Raw genomic sequence first — 24,631 nt, 5'->3', positions numbered from 1 at the left:
CATATTGGATTTATTTCATTTTCTATCTTGCTGACTCAACACCTAAATTTTTCATTCATAATATACCCTCATTTAATATCTTTTGCACAAAAAATCAATATATTAACTGTAATTATTGCTGTTTTAATGTAATATCAGGAAATTTAATATGTTGACATTAATATGTTGTCTGATTAAGGAATAGACATGTAATTAAGATTTATAGAGTAATTAAATCATTGAAATGACTAAGTTTTTTATTGTAAAGATAAGGACCCGTTCGGTAATGTTTTCAAAAACATATTTTCAGAATTGTTTTTTGAAAATGAAAAAGTGAAATAGAGAATAGCAAATTACCACTAGCTACAGTTTTTTTTCCTAAATTACCATCAGCAGGCCTGTTTTTTTAAATTTCCATGAGCTAGTGTGTAGGGCCCATGTGCAAGGTATTATACCTTGCTGTCAGATTCCTTTCCTTTTTAAATTATTTCAATTAGCAAGTAAATTACGAATCTGTCCTTGTGAGTTTGATAATGTGAATTAACACTGCTGAATGTCAGTACCATTATGAAAAATATTTATTCCGTCTTTGTTTTTCTTAGAAACAACACATTTATTTAATAATTCCAAAAACTATTTATACATATTACAATATGAAACTTGAACACTATATCATTTATCTCTGGCTTTGCTGCTTTCACATACAAGTTGCTTTGAATTTCACCTCTTCTCATGGTGAAGAAGTTTCTCCAGCAGGATTTCTTGGAGTACTGACCCTCAGTAGTATACTGACCCCCAGTAGTATATATACTAGCCCCAGTAGTATATATACTAGCCCCAGTAGTATACTGATCCCCAGTAGTGTACTGATCCCCAGTAGTATACTGACCCCCAGTAGTATACTGACCCCCAGTAGTATACTAGCCTGGCCTTCTTGCATTTGCTCACTTCAGCATTGCTTTCATAGTTTCATTAGCTCCATCCTGTAAGTCAACCAACAACACAGAGCATCAGGGATAACAAAGTGTGCCCAAAACTGCTTTGGCAATTACAACTCTAATCCTTTCTCTTCAAAAATCATAGCATTCAAACACATAAGAACTGTCACTAAACTTGGAGCCTAATCTCTAATAATCTCTATAGAATTCTGAACAAACAGGAATAATAGTACCAGCAACAACACAATTCTAAAACCATGATTCCACAGCAAGACTACAGACACAGATCACATTCACTTATAACCATCCAACACAATGGTTTCCATACACAGAGCCCAACAACTAACCCCATGTCAAAACCTCACTACCCTGAACCCCTTTATCAAAACATAACATGTATTCACAAAACAAAATTCAACACTAAACCATCAAATGCAGCATAGAATTTAGTTCTCCAATCAAAAACTTCTATAAAGGAACAATCTTTACCTCTTAGAAAAGCAGGGATCGAATTGGAAGTGATGGCATCTCTACAAGCCCGCATTGCTGCGGACGTAACATCTTGCCTGTTTCACCACACAATTCATCAAACTCAGCATTACAAAACTACCATCTTTAACACAAAGTACCAATCTTTGATCATCAAAACTTAAAACTACACAAAACTCTCCAATGGGTAATCATCAAATATGTTCTAGCATAAAGTCCATATCTTTTTATGATCAAAACTTAAAACTACACAAAGATTCTCATCTGGGCAATCATCAAGTGTGTGAAACAAACCGAGAACAGAGTCAACTGGGAAAAAGGAAGCTCACCCATGTTGGTCGTAGCCCACACCCATCTCCACGAACAAGAGCTTCATAGGTTGAGCTGAGCCGCTGGTCTCACTTTTCTGGGCTTCCATGGTAGTCGATGCGGCCTCGCCACTCGCTTTGACTCCTCGCTTCGCCGCCTCGCCGCCTCGTCACCGATCGCCTCGCCGCCTCACTTCGCCGATCGCCTCGCCGCCTTGCTTTGCCGCCTCGCTTCGCCGCCTCGCCTCACCGACTACTTCGCCATCGGAGCCTTGATTTGCTACTCCGATTTGCTACTCTGATTTGTTGCTTAGCTGCAGAAATGGAAGAGAGGTTTTGATTTTGGGGAGAAATGGATCTGAAAGAGATATAAGAGAGAGCGAGAGCTGTATCATGATAGATATAGAATGAGTGGCAATTTTTGTAATTTCACTGTCCTTTTTGTCCTTAATATATTGAATCGTTACTGTAGCGAGGTTTAATTGACCGCACGGGAACCGTGTTTGTGGCCCTTGCGCATGGGAAAGAAATGAAAGAATTTGTAGCTAGTGGTCATTAACTCAATAGAGAATGCATTTTCCAGATGAAAAATGTGTTTGGTAATCAAATCTTAAAAAAACCTTTTTTTTTTTTTTTTAATTTATGAATTCTTATTTTTCAAAAAAAAATCTTCCTTATAATTTTATTTGGGAGGTTCTATTCAGACCTCCCAATTTGCTCTTTGGACCTATTTAAATTTTTGTCAAAATTTAATCCCTATTTTAACCCTCTTTTATAATTAAAAAAAAACTGAATATATAGAATGAATACCATTGATACGCAAGAGTCATTATTCTAAAAACACTCTAAGGAAGAGAAATTGTTCTTAGCCAATTGACAAATATGAATCATAGAGTTTTTATTTGTTTTTATTCAAAATTTGTGATGCACTTCATAACTCCATAGCCATGAGAAATTTAAGAGGAAAAGAAGAACGAGTAAAGAGTGGATTACATCACTTGAGATGTGTAGGTGGTTTTAAATTATGCAAGAACCCAGAAATTTTTGTGGGTTTTTGGGTTGAGAACGTATCCTCCAGCTAGGTCATTCTTCTATCCTCCAGCTAGGTCATTCTTCTATCCTCCAACACAATTGCACTTGTAGTTCTCAATTAAATACTCTGTTGTATGCCTGTATTTATCCCTTTTGACGAACCTGTCGATAACCCACCACGCCATGTATAGAGTTTAGACTTTAAAAGTTAGTAGTGTGGTTATATATTAATCATTCCTCTCCTCTCTATGTATATAGTTAGTTACCGGACAAATATAAAAAAAATTAATGTTAAAAGAAACTGCACGTATCATAGTAGGAGGTATATAAAAAAAAAAAAGTAAAATACAAACAATGACAAAATATGAAGTTTGTTAAAAAAAAAAATAGAGATGGGAGGTGCAAATAGCAAATTAGGAGGTCTAACTAGAACCACTCATTTTATTTATTCGATGAAAAAAAAAAAAAAAAAGACGAGTTTATACAGTTCAGTTATTTTTTATATGACAAAAATACCCTCCAAAAAGTTAGTATTTACATCATAACCTCACTAAAAAAAACTCCTCTTTTTCTTCCCTTCTTGTCAGTCTGCTCTTTCGATTAGTTGAGAGTGCAGAATATTTGCAGGTACCATTCTTCTTCCTCTGTAGGGTTTACTCTGTCTCTCTTTATATGTTTGATTCAATTTCACGAACTGTAGGGTAAATCGTTTCAATTATCTTGTTTGCTCTAATTTTTGTTTATTTTTGTGCCTCTTTTTTCTGTATGCAATTGTTGGTTTTGTATTCTCTTCTGTAATTGGACTACCCAATCCCACCTTGAGTTGGCCGAGTCTTTGCTTTTTTGATTGCTTATGTATTGGAATTCGAAAAGTGCTATGTGGGTCTGAATTCAACTCAAGAAAATTGAACGAATTACTTGATTTTGGTGAAGTGAATGAACATTATTTGTGCTTCTCTCTGGAGGATTGGCTTTCTAAAGTTTTATTTATCAAATGTACTCGAACCGGTTCCATTTTGTAGTCTTGTATTTTGAACCTGTGTGGAAGTGCTTGCTTTTCAGCAATGGAAGTGGGTTTTATAGAACTGTTTCTTTGCTTGACATGAATGGGTCGGAATAATGTTGGTAGATGAGGCGAGTTATGCTGACTGGGATAGTATTTCAAATGTACTTGATAGTTCGAAATACTTGTGTATATTCTGTTTTTGGAGCATTTAGCTTGTGTATTCTCTGCTTTTAAGAGACTGCAATGATAGAAATGTGTCTCATATGTCTACTTTGTTGTTTCACAGTGATACCTTTTCATTCCTCAATATGATTCTTTTAAGAGAAAATTAATCAACAGGCCAAGAGCAGAGCAAAATGGTTTTTTTGTCTTTGTATTATTTTGTCATTGTTATTCTGATGTGCCTGGAGTTTTGACCAAAATAAAATGGATATTAAAAGCTAGACTGAACACTTAGGTCAATACCAATGTACCAAAGGGGATAATAAGCCTTTGTCTGCCTATGAATGAGCTCCGATCGAAAAACTATTAAAGGTTAGAGGAATCAAAAGGAAGACAAAGTAAAATTGCTTTTACAATTCTTAGTATCTTATCAGTTATCACCCTCTCTCTTAAGCCAGTCATGCTTAAACCTCTACACCTTCTTCCAAAGCCTCTCTGAGAGCTGAGCTCTCTCCCTCTCAGACGTCTTAGTGAAGCAACACCCTCAACGCCGTTGCCACATCAAGCAGGTTACCTCATCTCAAAATCTTCAAGCAATTTAAACAGTTACTTGGCGGTTTCCCACTTGATTTTTTTCTTAATAAAAGAAAAAAAAAAAAGGAAATTCAGATGGTTTTGACTCTAATGTTTTCTGGAATGCTTCTTTGCAAGTTGAGATGGTGTTGGTTGTGGATGGGTTCTCTAGTTAATAGGCTACTGTTGACTGTGGATTGCTCTTTGAATTTTTATTGTTGCTATTGTTGTGCTATTTTACTTTGTTTCTTTTGTATTTTATCATGATCACGGTGTGTGTAGATTTCCATGCACCCATTTAGAATAAACCTTCCAAAAAAATCTTTACTATCTAATTTCTTGTGTTTCTACACTGTAAATTCTTCCCTTTCAGTTAGTAAATTTTATAAACATATTCAACATAACATCCACACAGCTGCTTTCTCATTACTTTGGATGGCTTTTGATCATTTTAGTTTGACAATAGCTATTTCGATCTAGAGCATTATTGGTAATTCTTCCTAATATTGGGAGGCAACTTTGGCTATATTACGTATATTAAGCACACAGAGTTAGCTGCATCATCTTTTGAATCACAAATAGAGTGGTCAGAGGGACTGGAAGTAGTTAGGAAGAATTGATGTGGACATGGAAAGCCTTTTGTTGCGAACACTAATTTTGCTGCATGTTGTTACAGGACTTGGATGTGGAGTTGAATTGGAGCTGTACCATATGTAACAGATTTGATGGTAAGCATACACATGAGTTATATTTCTTTTGCGTTGTCAGTATATTTGATATCATTCAATCTTCATTTGTATTACATCCTTTGGTACTGAAGCTGTGACATAATGATTTGACGAATAAATGGAACCAAATTAGGAAGACTACTTTGTTAGGACCATAGGAGGAGGAATACTATTTTGTATGCTCACTACAGGAAAACTAATTATTCACAACGTGAATAAATGCGTGTCGTGAACGAGTATCATTTATGACGTGCATGTAAATCTTGCACTTAAAAAAAAAAAAAAAGGCGTATTTGCAACGCACGCCGTAAAACTCAATACTTGTAATAAAATGTAAGGCGTGTTGGCAATGCACGCCTGGTCTGCAATTTCAGTGCTCCAAAAATTTTGGCCAAAAATCGACTTACCTCCTTGTAAAAAAAAAGAAAAGCCTATCTCAGAAGTTAAACTTCACACCTCACCACACCTCAACCCCTCCTCTCTCTTCCTAAATTCTCTCTCATCCGTCTGCAAAACCCTCGGCAGCGCCTCCGCCTCTTCCTCTTTGTTGATGCCTTAAATTCCTTCTCCGGAAGGCTTCTGTCCCACTGCTCCGGCCTCTCTCTCCATCAACCCCGATGTCTCTTCAGAACCCAATCTGGTACCCATGTGCTTGTAGCGGAAGCATCCAATTCGTGCACCAGGATTGTCTCCTTCAGTAAAGCTCAATCTCAGTAATGCTTGCCAATGCGAGGTTCAAATGTCTCCCTCTCTATTGGATAGGTGTGAATTCTGTCTCTCTGATTGGCGCTGAATTGGTCCTGTTCAGGAATTAGGTTAGGGTTCTAGGGTTTCTTTGGGACACTTCTAGTTTATGAGGGAAGCGGTGCCCATTTGAGAACTGGTGGTAAATTTCTTGATGTTCGTGGTTAACTAAATTTTTATCTAGCAAATTTAGTTCATAAAGAGAAGCATGAAACAAAACTGTAGTGGCCCATAACAGCAATTTGTAATTGTAACTTCTTTTTCTTGACATTCATAGTTTTCATATGATGGCCAATTCTTGACAGTAAGAACATGCCCTCCTGGTTTATAGAAACTAAATTTCTCATTTCAGTGATTACTTTTTGGCTGAATTAAATAGTGAGACTGAGATATTTATGTGCATTTGATGGCCAATTTTGAACATAAAGAGCCATTCCCTGGTTTATATATACCCAGCTAAATTTCTCATGTATTTTGGCCGAGTTATGTCTGGAACAGTCATCCTTGTTGTTTATATACAAAACATGGTTGGTCTATCGACAAGAGCTTCTTGAAACTAAAAGTGCTAGTTACTTTTCACAAGGTGCTAATGACTATTAGTGGTGGGTATGGTGATTGCCTTTAAGTAAGAGCAGGCTAAGCCTGGGAGGGGTTACATTCATAGAGTTTCTGTGCGCATTATCTTAATGATGCTCTATGGCATATGTAGCTTTCTCAGTTCAATCCCATTGTTGGAATCAATTTTCACTTCAAAGATTTTGATATGAGTTTGGGTGTCCTTATCAGTTCAGATTTTGATATGAGTTTAGGTTAGCCCAACCATCAGTAAAGATTTCCTTATTCTCTAGTACAGTAGTTCTTCACATTCTGATGAGTTAGCATAAGACATGAAAAATAGTTTCTAAAGCTCTCCAAACAGATTGGTGCTGACCTGGGACGACTGCTGCATTTATAGATTTCTGCATTCTTTCTTTTCTGAAATCATGATATGTGATTTCCTGGTCTTTTCTTAAAGAGATGCTTACTCTGCTGTGGGTATCACTTTTAGAACATAAATGCTATGTTTATCATAATCTTTCAGGCAAAGCAGTGCCCTGTTAATAAAATAACCAAATATAGCTCCATAAAAATGTCATTTACCTAATCTTACATTCTTACACCTTACAGACAATCCCTTTCTGCACACTTTGTAGGTTATCTTTAGCTTGGCCGTCTTTTTCAGATAGTATGGTTCCTTACTGTTGTTCTAACTGATATACAATTCTCAACTTTTTTATTTTCATATTCTGTTTGCAGCACATTTTCATTATGTGTGTGGCTTTCAACTTCCTCATATGTATGCAGCTCATTTTCATTATTTGCTTCAATATTCTTTAATAAAAAGCACTTTTTATTTGGTGCTTAACACTTGAATGAACTTGTATATATGTTATATTGTAATCTGAATTTGTCCCTTGCATCAGTCCTTATGTGGTTTCTCTCCACAAATTGTGACAGCTCTTTGTATTGCCTAGACCAGTTGTTTAGGCTTTGCAAACAATTGTCAGAAGAATTATTGTATTGCAATGGCATCTTCTGCAAAGACTCTCGTTGCTCCAGGTACATTAAATGGAGACTGGACAGTTGTTTCATCTCGTCGTGGAAGACAAAGAAGAAATCCTCCCATACTGAAAAGTCTTGTAGAGAAACAGCAACAACAACAAACTTGGGCTCCAACTGATATTGAAATCAATTTTGTTCGAGAATCAAAATTGATGCAGAAGATACAGATCTGTATGAAGAAATTGGAGCTTTCTCAATTCTATCTTACCTTGCTGGATCAAATGCAAACTCCAGAGATGATGAATTGCTTCCATAGAGTTTTGAGTTCCGAGTTGAAGATGAAGATGGTAATATACGGCATAGGCAGCATTGAATCATATGAATCCCCTCGATTGCAGTTGAGCCTCGCCATCTTGCTGAAAAGAAGGTTCAATTGGATTGGAGATATAGAGGTGTTTGATCCTATACTTTCTTCCACAGAATCTCGGGTTTTGGATGCTCTTGGTTGCTCTGTGTTATCTATTAATGAGCAAGGTCGGCGTGAGGTTAAAAAACCAACGATGTTTTTCATGCCACATTGTGAGGCTGAGTTATATGATAATCTTTTACAAGCGAATTGGGGAGTGCGGCAGTTGAATTGTATAGTATTGTTTGGGAATAGCTTTCAGACATATGAGCAGCATCTGTTAGAGTTCAAGAACTCGCCTATCATTCACTCCACCAACTATATCCTGGCTGTCCAAAGATTCACAAATGAATTTAGTATCGAGACAGTTTCAGATGATTATTTTGGTGCTTTTCATGATTCAAGTTGGCAATTTTTCAGCCCTGTCCTTGAAACAGAGCTGCAGTTGAGCAATTGCTGATCACAAATTCCTGACGGGTTTGAGATTTTTTTTGATGGTTGAAACATATTAGAATTTCCTACAGATGAAGGCTATTATTGTGGTGTAGTGTGTGCATCTGCTGGTTCCTGTGTACTGACAATTACATTGTAATTTTTTTTTTAATGATTAATGAGGATATTGCCATACTTTTAAGGACTTTACTATTTACCATCCAGAGTAATCTTTTTCCAAAAATGTTCTGCTTTGGATTCTTTTAGGCCTTTCTTAAGCAATCTGAAGATGATGGTTATTGCCTTCCATTAATCGAGGTATTTGAATTTCATCATTTTGTTATGCGAAGTTTTTTTTCCTTGAGAATTATTGATGATGAAAAAAGGAAATGCAGGAAATTGGTTGGGATTCAAAGAATTTATTATCTCAATTGAAAAACAGAGTATGGTTTCTAGGTCAATTCCCATATGTTACAATCGTAAATTATTTGATACCCTTGGATTCAAGATTGGTAGATTAATTTGCTGCCTGGTACCTGATGAAGTGATTATGCGACGTTTAGTGAAATTCTTCAATAATTATTGATAGTGAAATTCTCAATAGTGATTTGCAGGATATTCTTCAATAATTCTCAATAGTGAAATTCTTTCTTCATCAATAATTCTTTATCATCACACTTGGAACTAAAACAATAAACAATAGTAGCATTACTCTCCCTATTTTAGACCAAGAAGATTTTCTTTAATTGGGGGTCCTACCTCAAATGATATTTTTTTCAGTGAAATCTGCTACTTGGCTTCAAAATGATGGTATTGTTTCGCCAAAAAAAAAATGATGGTATTGCTGCTTTTGAGAATGCTGCTCTTCTCAATGGAATGTGGAACCTCAAAATTTCACTTAGGGTAAATATACTTAGAGCAACTCCAACAGCTTTCCCATATTTTGATTTTTCTCTACTTTAGGGAAAAATGAGTCTCTTTGCTCCAACAGATTTCCTATAACTATCTATATTTTAGGGAAAGTGAGGAAAGAGAAAACCAAATTTTCTATATTTACAGCAATCTCTAAAATTTTAAGAAAGAATATGGAGATTTTAGAGATTGCTGCAAAATAGGAAATCTGTTAGAGTTGGAGAAGAAAAAGATGCTAAAACTTTGACTTTTGCTTCCATATTATATATAAATTATAGGGAAGCTGTTGGAGTTACTCTTAGAGGAAAATTGAAAAGAAGGAGCAAACTATTGAGACTTTGGTATCATTATTAATGATAGGGCTAATTACTAGTTAGTACCATGTGGTTTAGGTCTAAAATCAATTCAGTCCCTGGACTTCTAATTTCATCAAAAATACCCCTGCACTTTCAATTTTGATCTAATAGATCCAATTCGTTAATATTCTGTTATGGGTTCAAGTTATAGTTGGATTATTTGTTGAAAAACTATTTATTTTTAATAGTAGGACTCACTCCTAAATTGACTATGCAGACCACCTCGACATCACATCATAAAACATAGGCCATATATGAGCCACATTAACAAGTTAAATAACTCAATTGTCGGAAAACTAACAAATTGGATATATTAGATCAAAATTGAAAGTGCAGGGGTGTTTTTGATGAAATTGGAAGTTCAAGGACTGAATTGATTTTGGACCTAAACCACAAGGTAGTAATGATAAATGTCCTATTGAGACAGAATCTGTTGGGGCTCCACTGTGAAGAACACGAGAAATGCAGAGAGAAAAGGAATTCAAAACATATTCATTTCATTCATATCTGCCTCCATGGCTTGGTTCCCAACTTCCCATACATATCCGAATTGTTGTAACTAACAGACAAAAGAGATAGCTGGCAGACTAGGACCACATGGGAGCTAAAATATCTAACTACTCTCAGCAGCTGGGCTGGACTACTACTAGTAATTGGGCTAAGGTGATGATAGACCACAAGTGTAATGTAGCAGGCTCTATCAAGTGCCCCCTCCTTAAGAACAAGCCTGTCCTCAGGCGCAAAAAACTGGAAATCGAGCAGCTATGTCATGAGCATCTTCCCAGGTTGCATCCTCTGCACGTAGGCCTTTCCACTGTATGAGCCAGGTGGTAATTCGTTTCTTGTTCTGAATCTTGGTACCCATGTCTAGTACTTTGAGGGGCTGCCATTGAATTTCTCCAGTTTTCTCAAATTGAGGCAGGGTTGGTGACACTAGGATGACATCTCCAATGTGTTTCTTTAGCAAAGAAACATGGAACATCGGGTGTAGTCTGGAAGATGGTGGAAGGTTAAAATGGTAAGCCACTGTCCCGATCTTCTTCACAACTTGGAATGGGCCATAATAGCGTGGTGCCAGCTTGTGGGATGTTCTTTTGAGTAATGACCGCTGGCGGTAAGGTTGAAGTTTCAAGAAGACCCAATCTCCCTCCTTAAATTCTCTCTCGGTGTGGCCCTTATCATAAATTTGTTTCATTTTGTTTTGAGCTTCAGCCATGTGAGACTTGAGGTTTTGGAGGAGAAGGTCTCGGCTCTGTAATGCGGAGTCCACAACATTCACCTTTGTTGAACCAGGAAGGTATTTCTCAATTGAGGGTGGAGGATGACCATAGAGAGCTTCAAAGGGGGACATTCGAATTATGGAGTGGAAAGTGGTGTTATTCCACCACTCGGCCCAGTGTAGTAGTTCTTTCCATGTAGATGGCTTGTCCAGCATGAAGCAGCGAAGAAAGTGTTCCAAAGAACGATTAACCACTTCAGATTGGCCATCAGATTGTGGGTGATATGCAGAGCTATGGCAGAGTTGTGTGCCTTGTAGTTTGAAAAAGGCAGTCCAAAAATGGCTCAAGAAAACAGGCTCACGGTCACTCACAATCCGTTTAGACATTCCATAGAGTTTGAAGATGTGCTTCATGAAGGCATCAACTATTTGGGAGGCTATAAAGGGATGAGACACAGGCACAAAGTGTGCATATTTGGATAGGCAATCAACTACAACCACGATCGCATTGTAGCCTTGAGAATCCGGCAACCCTTCGATGAAGTCCATGGAAATGTCTTCCCAAGTGTGATATGGAATTGGCAATGGTTGCAATAGGCCAGGTGGGTGGATTGATTCATATTTTTGGCGCTGGCATTGGTCACAAGAAGAAACATACAATTTCACATCTTTCCTCATTCCAGGCCAAGCAAAGTTTCGAGAGAGACGTGTGAGTGTTCTGAGATATCCAAAATGTCCAGGTTGAAGTGAGGAGTTTAAAAAGCCATTCTGATGACTCAGGCACAAAAATACGATCCTTGTAGAATAGTCTTCCCTGGTGGAGTTTGAAATTCTTGTTGGTGGGGATGCCGTCCTTGAGTGCTTCGATGATTTCTTGTGTTGAAGGATCATGTTGACAAGCTCTGTCAATAAGGTGGATGCTGTCATAGACCGGTGAGGACACCGTTTGAATGGCACAAAGCTTATGTCGACGTGAAAGTATGTCTGGTACAGTGTGGGTATTCCCTGCCTTGTACTCAATTGTATAATTGTAGCCTAGTAATTTTGCTATCCACTTGTGTTGCGCAGGAGTTGAGATTTGTTGATCCATCAAATGCTTCAAAGTTTGATGGTCAGTAAGGATTTTGAAGGAATTGCCCAGAAGATAAGGTCTCCACTTGTCAATGGCATACATCACTGCGAACATCTCACGATCATAAGTGGACATAGCTTGATGTTTAGGAGAGAGTGACTTACTGAGAAAGGCTATTGGGTGTTTCTCCTAGGTCAACACTTCACCGATTCCAGATATGCTAGCATCAGTTTCAACCACAAATGGTTTTGTGAAATTTGGAAGTGCTAAAACCGGAGTAGAGACTATGGCCTGTTTCAGGCGTTCAAATGCTTGCTCTGAGGCTGGGTTACAGTGAAATTATCAGTTTTGAGCATTGCAGTCAATGGTTGTGTAATCACACCGAAGTATGGCACAAAATGCCTATAATATCCGGCCAAGCCAAGAAACCCTCGAAGACTCTTGACCGACTTGGGTTTGGGCCAATCAGTAATGCATATGACCTTGGATGGGTCCATTTCAACTCCTTTGGCATTGACCACATGGCCTAAGTATTCAACTTGGGTCTTAGCAATTGCACATTTGGACAGCTTGATCTTTAAATTGTTAGCTCGCAATAACTCAAATACATGTTTAATGTGAGAAAGATGAGTAAGTAAATCAGAGCTAAAAATTAAGATGTCATCAAAGAAAACCAACACAAACTTACGGAGTAGTGGCTTGAAAATGTGATTCATCAAGGCTTGAAAGGATGAAGGGGCGTTCGTTTGGCCGAAAGGCATAACAACGAATTCAAAGTGGCCATCATGTGTCTGAAATGCCGTTTTTTCAATCTCCTCTACGTGCATTCTTATTTGATGATATCCGGATTGAAGATCCAATTTGGTAAAATATGTAGCCCAATAGAGTTCATCCAATAATTCATCGACGACCAGAATTGGGAATTGATCTTTGACCGTTACGACATTAAGTCCTCTATAATCGACGCAAAACCTCTATGTCCCTTCTTTCTTTTTCACAAGCAGGACTGGTGAAGAATAGGGACTTGAACTGGGCCTTATCAAGCCGGCCTGTAACATTTCCTGAACCTGTGTTTCTAGCTCCGTTTTTTAGAATGGGCGTAGAGGTAAGGCCTGACATTGACTGGGCCAGCATTAGGCAAGAGGGTAATTTTGTGGTCAATGGCCCGTTTCGGGGGCAGCCCAGTTAGGGGTTGAAATAGGTCAGATCAGCAAACAAGGATAGGAGGTCCTGGACACACTAAGGGTGGACTTGGGTGTGTTTGAGACCGGTTTGGTGAAGAGAAGATGATTGCTCGGCTTGGACCAACGCGAGCAAACCGGAAGTATCAGGATTCCGGTTAGTAGCCGAAAGGCCATGGAGAGTGTAGCACTGACCATCTACGAAGAAAACCATTATCTTTTAGCGAAGGGCCACCCAATAAAACCCAGTGTATTAAGCCACTTAGCACCCAACACCAAGTCACACCCTGTCACTAGAAGAAGGAGGAAATCATCTGTGAAAGTGAAGGATTGGACCGTTACGGTGACGTTATGCACAGTACCCATTGGTTGTAGATGGTGCCCAGAAGCAGAGGTAAAATTGAGCTTCGAATCATGATGAATTTGGAGGCCTAGGCGGTGAGCAATCATAGGATTTAGAAAATTAGAGGCTGAGCCACAGTCGATGAAGACCCGGATAGGTGTGTCTAGTATGGACCCATCTATGCGCATCACTTCCCCAATTGCAGAATCAGTGATGGCATGTAAGGGAAGAAGTTCTTCCGAGGCAGTTGGTGGTTCATCCAAGGAGGTGGCTGCGTCATGAAATTCGAACAGTTCCTCTGCGGTAGTCAGAGTAGGTGTTTCCATTATCGCTAGAAAAGGCTTTTTGCAGACATGGTATTTGGAATATGGTTCATCACATGTGTAACAGAGGCCCTTTTCTCTTCTATCACTGATAGGAGCATTTTAATGTGGTATTTTAATAGTTAATTCCTCACATTTTGCTTAGTTAATTCCTTAACGAATCGATTTTTAATTCAATTTTTATTTTTAGGTACATTGGAGTAGATGATGATGAAATAAGTGTTAGGTCCATAAAATGATGGAGAAAAATGGAAATGCACTAAAAAGGTCAACTTTACACATTATCCTACTCCGGCTAGGAGAAACCAAGCCAAGCAAGGAAGAAGGAGCGACCACCTGACCAAATGAACTTCAAATGAGCTGAAACCTTCCAGATCCATTCTAGACATCCTAAGAAACATTTCTTATGAAGAGTGCAAGAGCCAAAAAGAAGTGGAAGGCCTTCAAACAGTCAGCCCAATTTTCTGCAGAAGCAAAACTGGAAAACTGGACCTGTAAGGAGTCCAGCAGAAATTCCGGCCCAAACACATGGAGATAAATTCTGAAAATTTTACAGAATGATCTACACTCATGATGGATCATTTCATATGAAGAAGTCAAGGGCAAAATCTGAAGTCTTGGTGGAGAATTAATTGAAGGAAAAATGAGTAGAAAGTGACTCAAACCTAACAAATTCCATTAGTGTTTAAATATTCAAACCTAACAAATTCCATTAGTGTTTAAATATTCAAACCTAATAAATTCCATTAATGTTTAAATGCTCAAACCTAACATATCATCATTTGTTTAAATCCAAATAGTTTTGCTTGGTAGCCTATAAATAGAGGCTACAACAAAGAAGAAAGGACATTCCTTCATCCATTCCATTTTCTTTGTCTCTCCATTTCCTTTCCATTTTCCTTTCCATCCTCTAGTTTCAAGTTTAGTCATCTCCACGAGTTCAAGCAAGGCCAAAGAAGAAGAAGAGAAGCCGTGAGCACTTCCATCCATAGCCATCCTTGAAGCTTGCTTTCGAGTTTCAAGAATCCACAACGTGAATCATCCATCTCATCTTCATCCACGGTGTAATCCTATTCTCCTTTGTAACCTTTGCTTTGAATTTCGTTGGTTATGAACTAGTTGACATATATGTTTGAACAAAGTATTATTTCTGGAATTTTTATGATTAATTGAGAATTTTCAGATTCATATATTGTGATTCGAGAGTTGCTTATGTGGGTTTGTTTAATTAAATTTGCGTTATAGATAACTTTTGTATTTTAATCTTATGTGGTTGCAAACACTTAGGGTTTCAATATGAATGGTGCTAGGTTTAAGAACATGAAATCGACTTTTCGTTTTGTGTAAACTTGAATCAAAGTAGTAAAGGTTTTGTACAAAGATCGAATTTAATTAAAGAGAATTGCAATTAGGTGGACTTTTCCATACTAAGTTGTACACTTGAGTTGATAGCCTTTCTCTATGTGTAATGCGTTAAACATGACATGATTGACTAGCTTTCTAGGGTTTGATTGCATGTTTGATAGGATTAATCTAGGTGCTTTCGCTTAGGTTAATTAGCATTGAAAAGTAAAAAATGGGAATTCATTTGCTTTCGAATGTTTCACATGATCAACTCCTTTCTCATGACTTAGATGAACAATATTAGGGTTTGAATCAATTTTAATCATAAGTTTCGGTTTTGATCTTTGTTCCTTCATTCCATTCGTATTTTTATGTTTTTGCATTTTAATTGTTTTTGTTAACTTAGTTTCATTTTCGAAAAAACCAAAAACAAAATCCCCCCTTTTCGTGTAAAATGTTTATATTTTGTGAATACATTTGTGAATATTATACTTTGTTTTAATTTTAATTGTTTAATTGTTTGACAATGACAGGTGTACCCTCAATCCCCGGAATAGAACGATCCCTATTTGCTTATACTACTAACGATCTTTTCAGGGTTAAATTATGCGCTTGCTTTGAGCGTATCAATCACGTTGCTCTGCCGTGGAATATCGTCTGTAAGGACCTGCAGGGCGACCAGTGGAGACAAGATTTGAATTTGGGGGCTGGGTTGTTGGGGTGGGACCATGACTCATAGCTGGAAATGGGGTGTGGGGTGGACCACCTACTGGTCTACTGTACGACCAAGGTTGGAGGCGGAAAGGTCGGCTTGTGGCAGCGTGGAGGTCCTTGACCTTAGCTTCGTAACGCCGTGCAAGGCGGTGAGCGTGGGATAAGGAGCATGGCTCCATGGCCATCACATCGTGCCGTATCTCGGGTTTCAAACAGCCGAGGAAGATAGGTAAGAGTTGCTCATCGGACCACTCCGGAGCTCGACACGAGAGTTTTGTGAATTCAGTGATAAACTCATCCACCGAATTCCATTGTTGCATATGGGAAAGCTGAGATTTGAAATCAGTATTGCTGCCGGCCCATGGTAGAATGAAGGGTTTTCCAATGTTTGGTCTGAAAAATATTTCATAATAGGATTAATTCCAGTTTACCCACCTGAACTTTCACCCATTCTTCATGTTAGTCCCTGAACTTCCAATTTCATCAAGACTACCCCTGAACTCCCAATTTCCATCAGCCGTGTCCAATTTTCAAAACTCCGTCCAATTTGAACGTTAAATCTGATGCCAGGGCCCACTGTAAGGGCTAAAATGGTCATTTCAAGACAAAAAAATATCAGAACAAAAAAATATAACTTCTTCTTCCTTCAATCCCACTTCGACCTCTTCTCTCTCCTCTCTGACCTGATCTAACCTCGATTTCCATTTCACCTCCCTCCACCCCCTCACTGAAAAACTCTAAACCCAAAATGGCGATTCTGAAGGAAAAAGAAAAGAAAGTTGAATGGGTTCACGATTCTAACAATGAAGGCCTCGGTGAGAGAATGGATGGTGGGGATGGCGTGGCCGACAATCTAGAAGGTTAGGATTCAGGAGGTGAGGAGATTGACGAATGGGATGCGGGGGTTGGCAGAGGTCGATAGTGATCGGAGGGCAAGGATTGCTGACACCCTGTCTTAGCCCTTGGAGTACACCGCCTGCAGCCACCACGCGAAGACATCACAGTTCCGCCGTGGTACTAGGCGACCTTCGTCGATTTCCAGTCATCTCTTCAACACACCTTCATCAGCAACATGTTTAGATTAATTAGAACCTCAAAACCTAGAAGTTTGATCACGAACCGACGCCGGAAAACCCAAGCACGCACCGTCGCCGGAGCTCTTGGCTCTGCACTTCGGTAAGGATTGCACGAAAGACCAAAGCCCCAAAACCCCGACCATAGATCGGAACTCAGAGCTTTGCGCCGCTATCCCTGCAAAACGAGGCACACCTCCTTGCTTCACCGCCATCACGCCAAAACCTCCGCTTGTCAACAACGATTTCAGACGTGCACGATTTGGTCGAGGATGCCCAACTCTCCTTGACGTCTCAGTCCAAAAAGGCAGAGTACTAGATCGATTTACTTTGGTCATTGCACCTTGATTCATCACTGTGATCAAAAGAGCACTTACGCCGGGCTCGAGCACGAAATGGTTTCCAGAGTGGTAGAGAGCCTCAAGGTATACTGATTAAGCTCCTCTGATTTGGTATATTTCATACTGTGGGTCAATCTGGTTTTACTTTTTGCAATGGAGATTTTGGTTGTGGCTCAGATTCAATTCCAGCTTCAAAAGGGATTGAATTTTCATCCGGGTTGTCTTCATTGTGATTGTTCTAGGAGTGGGTTGCTCTATTTTTATATCGTTTGGTTGCTTTGAATTGATTTTGCTAATGGAATTGTATAAAATCTGGGTTCTTGTTAGAATCTGGGATCATGTTGACATCTGAGTTCATGTTGGAATCTAAATTCATGTTGACGAAGTCAAAAGAAATTTATGTAGTCTTAGCAGCAAATTAAGTTCAAAGAACCCAACCGTGATTAACATGGCATGGGCATGAGAGGCAAAATAATCTAGAAATTGAAATCTTAAGCTTGTCTAGATCGGCCATGGTTTTCACCTTTGAGAAGATGTACAACAGTGTTAACCTTAAGGTTGTGCGGCTTAGGCATACCAAGAAAATTGAAGAGTTTTTTTTTTTTGTTTTTTTCATTTTTTTCTTTGACAAGGGGTAGTATAGGAATTTAGCAATTCCATCTCCTGCCACGTCATCACTTAACGTTCAAATTGGACGGAGCTTTGAAAATTGGACACGGCTGATGGAAATTGGGAGTTCAGGGGTAGTCTTGATGAAATTGGAAGTTCAGGGACTAACATGAAGAATGGGTGAAAGTTCAGGTAGGTAAACTGGAATTAATCCTTCATAATATATCCAGCTTCTCCATACTCCAAGCTTCTTTGTCTCTTTGATCTAAGGTAATTTTTCACATCTTGTTTTGTATACCCAACAACATCTCTTCCACCTGCTTGCTTACCCATCAACTCATATAGAGACGTGACACCAATTCCAGAATCGTGTGTTAAGTCTATATCAATGCCTTGACAGTCTTGTACTTTCCGTTGCGAAGGAAGCATGTGGGAACATTCTTTCACCACAAGAGGATGATTGTGCTCTTCATCAAAAATGGGTAACAAAGAACTTATTGTTCTCCCTATTCAATTTAATACAAAGTTCAGCATGGCAACCTGTTCGTGTCTCTGCTCTGGATTTTCTAATCATGTAATCCCTCTTATCTTTGGATCGAATTAATACCTTCCTTACATCAAACAAATACTCTTGAAGTGATTTCACCGGTTTTCTTATTCTTAGCATGACTCTCCCTTCTAATACTAAACCCCTCTTTTCCTCCATATCTATTGTAGAAGTCATAAGTTGCTTGTTCAGAATCAAACTCCATTCCTTTTCTTGGTTTCCAATCCAATTCCAAATCAAAATCAAAATTCTCTACATTAACATCTGTTGCACCCAATGCATTATCCATCTGCAACCAATTCCTTGTACAGTCAACTGAAAAGATACAATCAATACAGAGAACACAACCAATATAGCAAAAAAATTTGTCCCCTACCCTCTCATACTTAATTTTCACTTTACTAAGCAAGGCCAAATTCAATGCAACTACAGATACAAGAATCAGTCCCAAAAAAAATAAAAAGTTACAAGAATAAGATCGCCTTGATGCTTTGTTATGGTTTGATATCAATATACGAAAGACAATTGATACATGAATAGATCGAAACTTGAATGAAAATTGCATTTTGGGTCCTTTTTTTCTGTAATAATGAAGCAAAGAATTCCTCTTTGTCAATAGCAAATATAGAGTTCCTAAACTCTAAAACACACAATATGAAGAGAGTTCAGAAAAGAAAACCCAAAATAAAAGGGGATTACACTTACATGTCGTAATGGAATGCAGGGAAAGTGAGATAGATAGAAGAATCAAAGCTAAAGTTCTGAAATTTTGATTAGATCTCTCTGCATGTATCCATTGAATTTCACGACTGAAGACTCGTGTGTTTCTACTTCATCAAGAGCGCCAGGGAACAAAAGACGGAGAAGGGAGAAAGCGAGGGAAACAAAACCAATCATGCGGCAACCTGAACTCAAATAATAATGGAGATAAAAAAACCTAAATTTATTGTAGGCCATTGGGTGTAAGTTTGGACATGTGTCAGTTTGGTGTTAAAAGATTAGGTAGGTTAGGAAGATAAGAAGATTAGGAGAGGAAGAAGTGGTGTTAGCTCAGTGGTTAGAGCACCCACTACCTATGTACGAAGTCATGGGTTCGAGTCACCATGGGGGCAGGAGTGAAACCCTTTGATCCTCTTTAAAAAACAAAAGATTAGGAGAGGATGATCTAATAATCTTCATGTCCTAACATCTCAGTCCAAACTATACAAACTTTAAGGTTTTATAATTATATGAATATTATCAGAAACTTCACGAATCAACTAGAACTTTTACCATCAAACCATCTCTCAGCGAGGCACCGTTACCAATCCCCCACCACCACCTTGAGCTTTCTTGATTCGAAGATCTAGCTGAATTAGAAATACGAGTATAATATGTGTAATTTTTAGTCGTAATATATTGTTGTACGTCTTCTCATAAAAAAAATAGAATGTCAATGAAGACTATATAACAAACTACAAAGTATAGCAATCGTCTCTAAGGTTAACAACAATACCATAGTAAACAATCATATACAGAGTGCTGGAGCTAGCAACCAAATTTGGACATTTGGACACAAATTGCTAGAATCTATCTTCACCGTAAAGGCGTTATTAATTGAAAACTTATCTACCTCCTGAAAGATACATTGACAATTACCCAAAACTACAATGACTATTTCTGACGCTGTGCCATAAGAATGAACTACTAGTGTGGCCGAGCTTGAGAAGTTACACCATTGCCACCATTCTTTTGGTGAATTGGAGACTTGTGACTTGTGAATTGGTGTTGGCGTGCTGAACTTCCTTCTTGTCTTCTGACATTAAGTTTTGTGCCTTTTGGTTTCTCCTTAACGGCATTGACCCTCTCTAGAACTGCCAATACTTCTACCATGGATGGCCTGTCTTTTGGATCAGATTCTAGGCACTTGTAAATAAGCTCAGCTGCTTGGTGTGCACCTTTTATAGAGTATTGATCTCCAAGCTTTGGGTCCATCATCTTCTTCAGCTCTTTTTTCTTAAGAAGAGAAGGCCTCGCCCACTCCACCAAATTGGTCTCACCGGCCGGTTTGTTAGTGTCGAGAGCTCGTCGTCCGGTCAACATCTCCAGTAACACCACGCCGAAACCGTACACGTCGCTTTTTACGTACAGATGTCCTGCATAAAAAATATGAGGCTAATTAGTCAATTGATGACAATTTCTTGATATCTATATGTCTCGACTACTAGAAGTAAGGATAAAGTCAAAATGCAGGAATTTTTTTTCGGCAAAAATGTGAAAACAATACTTTTTTTGTGATTACCGGCCAAGTCCACAAGATCATATTTGATTACTTTATGTGGAAAGTCTATATTATTGACCCAAAAATATATTTAGTCTAGTATTGACCAAGCCTTCTTGGAGTGTCCAAAATGAATAAAAATGATTTTTTTTTTCTTTTGGCATTTGCATGAAATTAATTAGTCAAGTCTCTCTTGACCTATAATTGGCGTACTGCACAGAAAAGTGATTGGTGTAGTTGAAATGACCAGCCACCTAGTCGACTTAACTATCAAAGGAATTCATTAACAAAAAAAATCAAAGGACTTCTTCTGTCGATATATATGGTTCCAAATTAAACTGAAAAAAGAATTGTTCATTGTATTGACTCATTACAAAATAATAAATAAGTTAATTTGTTGCAAGTCCAAACTGCTTATTGAGTGCTTTATGGCCAAAGAAAAGGTCAAATTGCTCAAATTGCATGTAACATTCCTTAATGGCAAGTTTAGGGTTTAAACAGTTTGTAAAATATAAAAAGTAAACCCCCTTATTAACTATCTGTGAAGTTTTTCAAAAAAAAAAAAAAAAAAAAAACTATCTGTGAAGTTCCAAAGTTCTATGATTAAGGTTCTTTAGTTATACCATTGATTTATAAAAAGCTTAATATGTGGATTAGTACGCGGACATATAATTAATTAGGAGCCATCCACCATGTATATATAGCGAGATTTTTTGGCATGGATTGGTGTCTTATATCTTTAAATATCTTTCAATTTCCTGGACTAGTACACCATTGCACAAGAAAATCAATTGTCAATGAAATATTCGTGTATGATTCGCTATTTGCAAGTTGCACTAGTGGAGCATATCAGCTACAACGACCACATAGAGATGTCAATTTTATTGCTTATCAATTTGTCCCTCTTGGGCATAAGTCTAATAATGTTTCTATTTGGTTTAATTGCTTGCCCCTATCTGTGTTTCCAATGTTTCATTTCGATCAACAGGGCGGGAGTATTAGTCGTGATTTCTCATTGTAAGTTTTTATTTTCTTTAAAAAAAAAAAATAAAGTTTTATGTTGATTATTATTCCAATGTTTCATTTTGATCAACAGGGCGGGAGTATTAGTTGTGATTTCTCATTGTAAGTTTTTATTTTCTTTCAAAAAAAATAAAGTTTTATGTTGATTATTATTCTAATGTTTCATTTCGATCAACAGGGCAGGAGTATTAGTCGTGATTTCTCATTGTAAGTTTTTATTTTCTTTCAAAAAAAATAAAGTTTTAAGTTGATATTATTTGAAATATAGATAGATAGTGGATTAGTGGATTGATATAGCTAGGGAAACCTAAAATCCAACTTATATGTATAGATTTTTTTTTTTTTTTATTTATTTTTTTTTGCATTAAAAAGATTTCATTATAAACAACAGGTAATAAAGATTGATCAAGGAAAGCAAAAAGAAGTGGAAATAGCCTAATAAAAGAACATTTTCGACTAAAATAAAGTATCATATATCTCCTTTGTAACCTTAAAAACGTTCGCCTTCCGACTTATTAAATTTCAGTAAGATAGTTGTGGATGATTTGTTAGGTTAAACAAATATTATACAAGTGGCTTACTTTATTGCCTATGAAAATAGAATTGTATTTATAGAGCACATGAGATACGTACAATCTAAAAAAAATCACATTTTGTATGGAAGCAACTTAGGGTTAAGATATGCATAATGCATGATAATATGAGAAATCTTATCTATGGAAATTGCAGGTATATTACCGGTTGCGACATATTCCGGAGCTGCGTAGCCATAAGTACCAATGATACGTGTTGTTACGTGCGAGTTTCCATTTATTGGTCCGAGCTTTGCCAACCCGAAATCTGAAAGTTTTGCATTGTAGTCCTGGAAAACAATAGACTATATATGAGTGCAACGGTATTTCTCTCAACATCGTTAAATAAGAGTCAAGTTGAGAATGGTACTTACCGGATCCAGCAAAATATTGGAGGCCTTGAAGTCGCGGTAGATTACTTTTTCAGAGGTGTGCAAGAATGCAAGACCTCGCGCAGCTCCGATTGCTATTTTAAGCCTTAAATCCCATGAAAGTGGTTCTTGACCTTCTGCATTAAGTGAAAAACAACCCTAAAAAAATTAATGAAAACTTTTATTCTGTGCATGTAATCCATTCAATTAATTAAGATCGATGCACATGTTTCTAAATTGACATTTAGTTAATGTACGTAGCTAATTAATTAAGTAGCTAGCTTACTTCTGAAGAGATGGTTTTCCAAGCTTCCTTTCTGCATATACTCGTACACAAGCAGAAATTGATCTTCCTCGCAACAATATCCCAATAACCTAACAACGTTTGGATGCAAATACTTCCCCAAGAAATTGACCTCCGCCTGCACAAATTAATTTATATCAACTAATTCAGTAATCAAATTTACTAGACACCGGGAACTGAGACTTCTACAGTTATAGGATCCCTCTAAACTAGCTACTATTTTATTGTTTGAAAAACCATATGATCATGATCATCATATCTAATTCTTTATATTTTGAAATTGTTGCTTGGCCGGCAAGAGCCTAACTACCCAGGAAATTCTACACATGAAATGACATGAGATGATGAGAATAAATTATATAAACTCAAACTCATTACCTCCCATTCTTGCTGGCCTTGAAAGCTATCAGGGTTGGATTTCTTGACGGCGACGGCCATACCGATGCCTGCCCTAGACGGCGCGTACGTGTTCTCGTCCACCCACCCCTTGAAAACCCTCCCAAAACCTCCCTCCCCAAGAATCGTGTCCGGTTTAAAGTCTCGGGTCGCCTTCTTCAACGCCGCAAACGTAAACTCTTTCAAGTTGGGCTTCACGATCCTTCCGGTAGTACTTGGATCCGGACATGGAAGCTTATGAGTTTCCGTTTCTGAGTTTTTCTTATTCTCCTCAGCTACAGCTCTCTGACGATCTTTAACACTAGTAATTCTCGGGATCACTATTTCACTGCTCTCATTCTTGGAGTCGATCATTCTTCTTCTTCCAGCTTCTAATCCATCTTTTTTGCTGCCTTTAATGTCTAACATTGTTTCTGCGTATAGTTAATTAACACACGAACAGTCGATCAAACTTTAAAACATGCATGTACCCAAGAAGGTCTCCAAAAATATAAACAAATTAGAAAGTGATCGAGTATATACCAGGCGGGCTAAGCGCCTTAGTGGAGGGTAGGCTGGTATGATTGTTCACACGAGCTCCAAAACAGTTTCCCATCGCGATGATATCGATCACAGCTAGCACTAGTCGATCGTTCAGTCGATCTGTATTCTGCAGTACGTTTCTGAAGTCTAACTAGTTAGGCATATTCGGATAGACGCAGATATTATATGATGTGATTCACCAAGGTTCCTGGAAAAGGGAGGAGAAAGAACCAAGAAATAGCCAAGCAGGAGAAGCTTAACTAAGGGCATAGACAAATAGGACTATAGCCTACCATCTTATATGGGAATATGGGACTTTTGTGACTTGGACTTATTCCTCTCACTCTTGATTGTGTCGTCTAATTGCTACTCTTTCCAGCCCAAAATTTGTGCTAAATTATTTAGGAGGAAGTTGGGAAACATAGAATATTAATAGTGAAAGCTCATGTTAGCGAATCATGGACAAAATGATAAGTGCAGACCAATCACGTAGCATTTTCTTGCAGCTGTTGGCCCCGTTGACGGGCTCATTCAATCGTGAACCTCATGCATAGTTATGTATACATATTAAATATCTGGGTATAATAAATTTATGATAATTTAGCACAACTATTAAAATCAAACTTTGCTTGTTAATTGCTTATCCATTAAGACCCGGAAGAAAGAGCAAGCTACTATCCCTAAGAGCAAGTTCACCCATTGGGTCACCAGGTCACCCACTATTCACTGCTTTTTAGTGTTAATTTCACCATCTGGGTCACGAGCACAGTGTATTTCGTGCCCTAGGTCACCCTGTACAGTGCTCTGGGT

At 37.9% G+C, this 24,631-nt stretch overlaps 3 protein-coding genes across 4 annotated transcripts; 1 reads left to right on the top strand and 2 right to left on the bottom strand.

The window, feature by feature from the left end:
* The first annotated feature begins 3,300 nt into the window (after window positions 1–3,300).
* On the top strand, window positions 3,301–8,583 carry LOC133745392 (protein SENSITIVITY TO RED LIGHT REDUCED 1). Of its 2 annotated transcripts, none has more exons than XM_062173450.1 (3): window positions 3,301–3,373; window positions 5,164–5,215; window positions 7,457–8,583. In XM_062173450.1, the coding sequence occupies exon 3, from the start codon at window positions 7,525–7,527 to the stop codon at window positions 8,365–8,367; it is 843 nt and encodes a 280-aa protein (XP_062029434.1). In that variant the 5' UTR covers window positions 3,301–3,373; window positions 5,164–5,215; window positions 7,457–7,524; the 3' UTR covers window positions 8,368–8,583. The 2 variants fall into 2 exon arrangements, with proteins under 2 accessions (XP_062029434.1, XP_062029435.1); XM_062173451.1 differs by having other exon boundaries at window positions 7,423–8,583.
* A 9,450-nt stretch (window positions 8,584–18,033) lies between these two features.
* LOC133744646 (protein FAR1-RELATED SEQUENCE 5-like) lies at window positions 18,034–18,662 on the bottom strand. The gene is made up of 2 exons (XM_062172718.1): window positions 18,473–18,662; window positions 18,034–18,332 (listed from the first exon to the last, which is right to left on the bottom strand). Exons 1-2 carry the CDS (start codon window positions 18,660–18,662, stop codon window positions 18,034–18,036), a joined length of 489 nt encoding a protein of 162 aa, XP_062028702.1.
* Window positions 18,663–19,792: 1,130 nt separating this feature from the next.
* LOC133707214 (receptor-like cytoplasmic kinase 176) lies at window positions 19,793–24,160 on the bottom strand. Its single transcript, XM_062132769.1, has 6 exons — window positions 23,822–24,160; window positions 23,282–23,712; window positions 22,886–23,021; window positions 22,603–22,736; window positions 22,395–22,518; window positions 19,793–20,508 (listed from the first exon to the last, which is right to left on the bottom strand). The coding sequence occupies exons 1-6, from the start codon at window positions 23,892–23,894 to the stop codon at window positions 20,060–20,062; spliced, it is 1,347 nt and encodes a 448-aa protein (XP_061988753.1). The 5' UTR covers window positions 23,895–24,160; the 3' UTR covers window positions 19,793–20,059.
* Between the last annotated feature and the right edge of the window lie 471 nt (window positions 24,161–24,631).

Source organism: Rosa rugosa, chromosome 4 (assembly GCF_958449725.1).
Source record: "Rosa rugosa chromosome 4, drRosRugo1.1, whole genome shotgun sequence".
Taxonomy (NCBI): Eukaryota; Viridiplantae; Streptophyta; class Magnoliopsida; order Rosales; family Rosaceae; genus Rosa; species Rosa rugosa.
This window is presented reverse-complemented; position numbering and strand designations above follow the sequence as displayed.

Excerpts from the sequence above, each read along its gene's own strand:
- LOC133707214 (XM_062132769.1), bottom strand. The coding sequence starts at position 23,894 with ATGGGAAACTGTTTTGGAGCTCGTGTGAACAATCATACCAGCCTACCC. Across the intron at positions 23,713-23,821 it reads TAAGGCGCTTAGCCCGCCTG|AAACAATGTTAGACATTAAA; the intron begins GTATATACTCGA and ends AACTATACGCAG. Across the intron at positions 23,022-23,281 it reads AAGGCCAGCAAGAATGGGAG|GCGGAGGTCAATTTCTTGGG; the intron begins GTAATGAGTTTG and ends TAATTTGTGCAG.
- LOC133745392 (XM_062173450.1), top strand. The coding sequence starts at position 7,525 with ATGGCATCTTCTGCAAAGACTCTCGTTGCTCCAGGTACATTAAATGGA.
- LOC133744646 (XM_062172718.1), bottom strand. The coding sequence starts at position 18,662 with ATGGATAATGCATTGGGTGCAACAGATGTTAATGTAGAGAATTTTGAT. Across the intron at positions 18,333-18,472 it reads TGCTAAGAATAAGAAAACCG|GGAGAACAATAAGTTCTTTG; the intron begins GTGAAATCACTT and ends TAAATTGAATAG.